Source organism: Schistocerca gregaria, chromosome 4 (genome assembly GCF_023897955.1).
Source record: "Schistocerca gregaria isolate iqSchGreg1 chromosome 4, iqSchGreg1.2, whole genome shotgun sequence".
NCBI classification, from domain to species: Eukaryota; Metazoa; Arthropoda; class Insecta; order Orthoptera; family Acrididae; genus Schistocerca; species Schistocerca gregaria.
Window position 1 is genome coordinate 762,423,517 of NC_064923.1, and position 7,140 is coordinate 762,430,656.

At 62.4% G+C, this 7,140-nt stretch overlaps 1 protein-coding gene across 1 annotated transcript; it reads left to right on the plus strand.

Annotated features, from left to right (window-relative positions):
• The first annotated feature begins 440 nt into the window (after positions 1–440).
• On the plus strand, positions 441–5,010 carry LOC126267911 (nucleolar and coiled-body phosphoprotein 1-like). The gene is made up of 3 exons (XM_049973221.1): positions 441–1,286; positions 1,953–2,284; positions 4,845–5,010. The coding sequence occupies exons 1-3, from the start codon at positions 441–443 to the stop codon at positions 5,008–5,010; spliced, it is 1,344 nt and encodes a 447-aa protein (XP_049829178.1).
• The last annotated feature ends 2,130 nt before the right edge of the window (positions 5,011–7,140 follow it).

The window sequence follows — 7,140 nt, forward strand, 5'->3', positions numbered from 1 at the left end:
GGAATTCTCCCGCTTGGGTTCTGATGCTGTTCGCATTCCACACACAAACGGTTAGGCCCTGGATGTGCCTATCCATGTTTGGGTGTGGGGACAGCTGGTGTGGTGATGGCCTGAACGGCCGACTGCACTGCAGACGCAATCATCTGCGGAAGTTGTGTCAGGAACAGCTTGAAGTCCTCCCTCATGGCCCTGACTTCTTCCGCGACACTCGCTGGAGAAGTCCTGTCAGTGCCAGGGGGTGGTGCCGCTGCCTGGTCTCGAACAGCAGGCTGTGGAGCTGGCGTCTCGCGGGCAGGACGCTCCCTCCGCCGACCGCGCCGGCGGCCGCCCCTCGCTGTTGCAGGCTGCTCTCTCGGCGGTCCGCGCCCGTGAGCGACTACCGCCTCTGGAGCAGGGCGACCCCATCCGGCCCCCCAACGGCAACAACCCGGCAGATGGACATGGACCACGAGTCGGACAGCTCTACGGACCGGCGCAGTCGTTATGCGACCTCAGCCACGGCTGAGGCAGCGAGTGGTTCGGCGGACGGCTTGTCGGCGGGGCCTGCCCCGTCGGCGGCCGCTAACCGCCGGCCACCTACGACTGTCCGGCCCAGCAGGAACGGAGATACGCAGAGGAGCCGACGGGCACTTTCGGCGGATGGGGGCTTGCCCCTGCACGCCTACGCCCGCGTACTTGACGTTGGCGGCCCGTCGGCGTCGTCCTGCGCTACCAAGGAAAACAGCAGCGCGGCCACAGTGCTGGCCGTTCAGCAAACGAGGGCCGAAACGGATGCTTCGGCAACTGTTACGGAGCAAACCAAGTCACTGGCGCCAGTGGCTTCAATGGATGCAGCGCATACGCCGGAGGCAGAAAGGCAGCTTGCCTTCCTGATGGGACTCATCCCAGGCACAAAACTGGCAGCTGAAACCATGGAGGTGGAAAATCACTCGCGCAAGCGGCCTGCCGACGCGAGTGCTGCCACCACCTGCAAGAGGTTTGCCACTAGCTCGAACAGCAGCGCACCCACGCTCCGCACACAGCGGAAAGCATCGAGGAAGGGTAACAAGACCCTTCCCCCGGCCGCTGACGATGAGGGCTTCACACAGCCCTCCCGCAAGCACACAGCCAGAGCTGTCGTGCTCGCCCAACAGTCGGCCATCAACACCGGCAACCGGTACTCCGGCCTCTCAAATGACGCTGGAGAGCCCATGGAGAGCCAACAGCAGAGGAAGTCGCCCCCACCGCCCCCTGTGGTCATCAAGTGGACCGGCGGCTTCAAAGAGTTCCGAGAGAAAATCAAAGCGGTTGTTAAGGGGAACGTGACGTTTCGAGTCGCAGGGCGCGACTTACATCGCGTCATCACCAAAACAGCTGAAGACTACCGTGGGGTCATGGACCTCACCGAAAAGGAGGGGCTTCACAGCTTCACCTACTCCTCGGAGCCGGTGAAGACGCTGAAGGTCGTCTTTCGCAAGCTCCCGTTCAGCATGGACCCAGGGTACCTGCGGGAGCTGTTTGAAGATCTGGGCTTTCCCATCCGCGCCACAGCGCGCATGAAGTCGCCCAGGGACCACTCCGACATGCCGCTGTTTATGGCGGTTCTCGATGACACCATCGAGAACCGCAAAATCTTCCAGCTGACGCACGTGGCCGATGTCGGCGTCACCGTGGAGAAGCTACGCAGGAGACGAGGCCCGCCGCAGTGCTTCAACTGCCAGGCCCTCGACCACGTAGCGAAGTACTGTAAGATGCCTCCTCGCTGCGTCAAATGCGCGGGGGACCACGCCACTAAAGATTGTAAGATTCCGAGAAAGGACGCGCCCACTTGCTGCCATTGCGGCGAGAAACACGTGGCGTGCTACCGCGGCTGCACTGCCTTCCGGCGTGCCACCGCAAAACAACGAGGACAACCGGCGCACTCCGCGCGGGTGCAGTCCGGGAGAAGTTACGCAAACGCTGCCACTGACAAGGCACCCGCCAAGTCAACTGAGCAGCGTCCTGCCGACACCGCCGTCGAACGGGGGCGTGGCAACCAGTCCGAGTCTGCTCCAGAGGCGGTAGTCGCTCACGGGCGCGGACCGCCGAGAGAGCAGCCTGCAACAGCGAGGGGCGGCCGCCGGCGCGGTCGGCGGAGGGAGCGTCCTGCCCGCGAGACGCCAGCTCCACAGCCTGCTGTTCGAGACCAGGCAGCGGCACCACCCCCAGGCACTGACAGGACTTCTGCAGCGAGTGTCGCGGAAGAAGTCAGGGCCATGAGGGAGGACTTCAAGCTGTTCCTGACACAACTTCCGCAGATGGTTGCGTCTGCAGTGCAGTCGGCCGTTCAGGCCATCACCACACCAGCTGTCCCCACACCCAAACATGGATAGGCACATCCAGGGCCTAACCGTTTGTGTGTGGAATGCGAACAGCATCAGAACCCAAGCGGGAGAATTCCGCCAGTTCCTGCGTGATGAGCACGTGGACGTTTGCCTCGTCACCGAGACCTGGCTGAAGCCAGGCGTGGACGTGAGGGCTGCAAATTTCCGCTGCTACCGCACGGACCGGGCAACCTATGGAGGCGGAACGGCGGTGTACGTCAAAACGTCGTTGCGCCATCACCAGGTTCTACTCCCAGAGACGCCGACTCTGGAAACCACGGGCGTCGTCGTCTGCACTTCCGCAGGCCACGTCACGTTCGTGGCAGCGTACCGACAACCGTCGGGACACCTGCAATCCAGGGACATCGAGACGCTGCGCGGGCACCTCTTCATCGGCGGCGATCTAAATGCTAAACACCCGGAGTGGAACTCCAGGGTCACCACCATCAGCGGCAGACGACTACTCCGGGTCGCAAACCTCCACGACGCCATAGTGCTGGGTCCCTTCGACCCCACGCACTACCCGAAGCGTGGCCGTCCCGATGTTCTAGACATCGCGATCGTGAAAGGGGCAGCTCACAACGCGATCGCGACCACGCGCTGTGCCCTGTCCTCAGATCACCTGCCAGTGATCTTTGACATGGACACAGACGGGATGGCCCCACCTGAGCACCGCAGCGCCCGCCTCAACACCAATTGGGCGCACTTCCAACAGCACCTAGCAGAGACGGTCACCGCCACACCCGATCCGGACGTGGAGGGGGTGGACGCCGCGCTAGCTGCGTTCACCCACTACACACTCGCGGCGGCAGATGCGGCGGCGCCACAGCGACCAAGGAAGCCGATGGATAAATCCAAGCAGCTTCCGCCGGATATCTTGATGTCCATCCGTGAGAAGAACCGGGTCTTCCGTGAGTGGCAGATCACGAGAAGCCCCGCCACCAAACGCCTGCTAAATCGCCTGCGCCGCGAGATATCGGCGGCCGTCAGCCACCACCGAAATCGGGACTGGGCTGGCAAAATAGCCACGCTCAGAATCGATGACGGAAGCGCCTGGGCCGTAACTAAGAGCTTCCTGAGGAAGGGCCAACGCATCCCGCCGCTGCAAGTTGGCAGAGACGTCGTCGCGGAACCAGATGCCAAGGCGAGCGTCCTTGCGGACGCCTTCGCGGAAAACTTTACACCGGTGGACGACGTCGTCGATGACGACATGATCCGCGAGGTGGACGAGCGCCTCCCACTGTACCTGACCCAGCAGGAAGAGGACGACATCCTCACAGAGACAACAGAAGAAGAGGTCCAACATCACCTCAACTTCCTGCAGCCCAGGAAGGCAGGGGGATGTGACAAGATGGGTAACGCACTGCTGAAGAAGCTGCCGCCGGAAGCAGTGCGTGTCGTCACAGCGATATTCAACGCCATCCTTCGCACTGGCGTCTACCCTGCTGCGTGGAAACACGCAGAGGTGGTCGCCATCCCGAAGGCTGGCAAAGATCCTAGGCTGGCGCAAAGCTATCGCCCAATAATCCTCCTGCCTTCCCTCTCGAAAACCTTCGAGAGGATTTACTCGATCCGACTGCAGCGCCACGTCAGTGAAGAAGGCCTGCTTCCTGACGAGCAGTTCGGATTCCGCCGCGGTCATGCTACGCAGCATCAGCTACTACGACTGGTGGAGCAGGCAATGGGGGCCCTGGAACATCGCGAGTACCTCGGGGCGGTTTTCCTTGATGTTTCTAGGGCCTTCGATAGCGTGTGGCACGACGGCCTCCTGTACAAGCTGCTGGTACAGGGGGTTCCTGTGTCGCACGTCCGCCTTCTCCAGTCGTACCTGCGCGGGCGCACCTTCCATGTGCGCGCTGACGGTGGCGTGTCAACGGCGCGCCACATCCGAGCAGGAGTACCGCAGGGGTCCGTGCTTGGCCCACTGCTGTACTCTCTGTACACCGCCGACATGCCAAAGTCGACGCCGAGGGTGCACCTGGCGCTCTACGCGGACGACACCGCCATCTACACTCGCAGCAAGGACACGCAGCTAATGCGCCGCCGGCTGCAGCTCTCCTGCAACGAGATTGGAGCCTGGACCACCAAATGGCGGCTCAAGTTCAACGCCGGGAAAAGCCAGGCGGTGATATTCACGCGCCGCCGCATTCCCGACGCGCTGCTGCAAGTGCGGATCATGGGAGGCCCCATCCCGTGGTCGCGCACAGGAAAATACCTCGGCGTCACCCTCGATCGACGCCTGACGTGGGGTCCACACATCCGGGAGCTGAGGGGCCGAGCGCTCGGCAGGTTGCGCCTGCTGTACCCGCTCCTCAACCCAACGACGACACTGCCCCCCCACTGCGGCCTCTCGCTGTACCTAGCACTCATCAGGCCAGTGCTAGAGTACGCGGCCGTGGTGTGGGGAAACGCGGCAGAAACGCACATCCAGACGCTGCAGCGTGTGCAGAATAAAGCCCTTCGGCTGGCTCTACACCTGCCGAGGGACTACGGCACACGCAGGCTGCACGACGCCGCTGGAGTCCAGATGTTGGAGCGCCGCTTCCGCGCGCTCGCTACACCATTTTATGAGTTGACGAGGACCTCCGAAAACCCGCTGGTCAGGGGGCTGGGAAACCAACCCCACTGGCGCCCAGCGACCAGATGGCCAGACCTGCTGCTGGAGTAATCCAAGCAGCAAGAGAAGAAAAATTACGAAGCGTGAAGACGTGAAGACGAACAAAACGTGAGGACCACAACGACAAATTGCGATCTCTGACGCAGGAACAGCAGGCCCTGCTTAACCTGCCCAAAACGTGCAGTGAATGCACGAGATGTCACGCACGACGACGACGCTCGGACTGGTTGCCACGCCCCCGTTCGACGGCGGTGTCGGCAGGACGCTGCTCAGTTGACTTGGCGGGTGCCTTGTCAGTGGCAGCGTTTGCGTAACTTCTCCCGGACTGCACCCGCGCGGAGTGCGCCGGTTGTCCTCGTTGTTTTGCGGTGGCACGCCGGAAGGCAGTGCAGCCGCGGTAGCACGCCACGTGTTTCTCGCCGCAATGGCAGCAAGTGGGCGCGTCCTTTCTCGGAATCTTACAATCTTTAGTGGCGTGGTCCCCCGCGCATTTGACGCAGCGAGGAGGCATCTTACAGTACTTCGCTACGTGGTCGAGGGCCTGGCAGTTGAAGCACTGCGGCGGGCCTCGTCTCCTGCGTAGCTTCTCCACGGTGACGCCGACATCGGCCACGTGCGTCAGCTGGAAGATTTTGCGGTTCTCGATGGTGTCATCGAGAACCGCCATAAACAGCGGCATGTCGGAGTGGTCCCTGGGCGACTTCATGCGCGCTGTGGCGCGGATGGGAAAGCCCAGATCTTCAAACAGCTCCCGCAGGTACCCTGGGTCCATGCTGAACGGGAGCTTGCGAAAGACGACCTTCAGCGTCTTCACCGGCTCCGAGGAGTAGGTGAAGCTGTGAAGCCCCTCCTTTTCGGTGAGGTCCATGACCCCACGGTAGTCTTCAGCTGTTTTGGTGATGACGCGATGTAAGTCGCGCCCTGCGACTCGAAACGTCACGTTCCCCTTAACAACCGCTTTGATTTTCTCTCGGAACTCTTTGAAGCCGCCGGTCCACTTGATGACCACAGGGGGCGGTGGGGGCGACTTCCTCTGCTGTTGGCTCTCCATGGGCTCTCCAGCGTCATTTGAGAGGCCGGAGTACCGGTTGCCGGTGTTGATGGCCGACTGTTGGGCGAGCACGACAGCTCTGGCTGTGTGCTTGCGGGAGGGCTGTGTGAAGCCCTCATCGTCAGCGGCCGGGGGAAGGGTCTTGTTACCCTTCCTCGATGCTTTCCGCTGTGTGCGGAGCGTGGGTGCGCTGCTGTTCGAGCTAGTGGCAAACCTCTTGCAGGTGGTGGCAGCACTCGCGTCGGCAGGCCGCTTGCGCGAGTGATTTTCCACCTCCATGGTTTCAGCTGCCGGTTTTGTGCCTGGGATGAGTCCCATCAGGAAGGCAAGCTGCCTTTCTGCCTCCGGCGTATGCGCTGCATCCATTGAAGCCACTGGCGCCAGTGACTTGGTTTGCTCCGGAACAGTTGCCGAAGCATCCGTTTCGGCCCTCGTTTGCTGAACGGCCAGCACTGTGGCCGCGCTGCTGTTTTCCTTGGTAGCGCAGGACGACGCCGACGGGCCGCCAACGTCAAGTACGCGGGCGTAGGCGTGCAGGGGCAAGCCCCCATCCGCCGAAAGTGCCCGTCGGCTCCTCTGCGTATCTCCGTTCCTGCTGGGCCGGACAGTCGTAGGTGGCCGGCGGTTAGCGGCCGCCGACGGGGCAGGCCCCGCCGACAAGCCGTCCGCCGAACCACTCGCTGCCTCAGCCGTGGCTGAGGTCGCATAACGACTGCGCCGGTCCGTAGAGCTGTCCGACTCGTGGTCCATGTCCATCTGCCGGGTTGTTGCCGTTGGGGGGCCGGATGGGGTCGCCGACAGAGCAAGCTCTGCCGGACGACGATCCGCCACACCCTTCACATCTTCACAGCGGTCTGCTCGGTTCGGCATCTCAGCTCAATAGCATAGCAAGCAGACGCCGTCGCAATCTGTTCCACCGCGCTACCGTGGCGCGGGGCGCGGACGGCGGAGGGAGCGCGCCGCGAGCGGAGGGTATTTAAATCGGCCGCCGCCGCGACCGAATCCAGTTCCCCCTGAGCAGCCATAGCGTACGGATCTCCGCGCCGGCACGTTCACAGGAGCTCAGTCCGTCAGTTCACCTGATGATGACGACATGTTTGATCGCCGAAATATTGTGCCCGTTGGACACT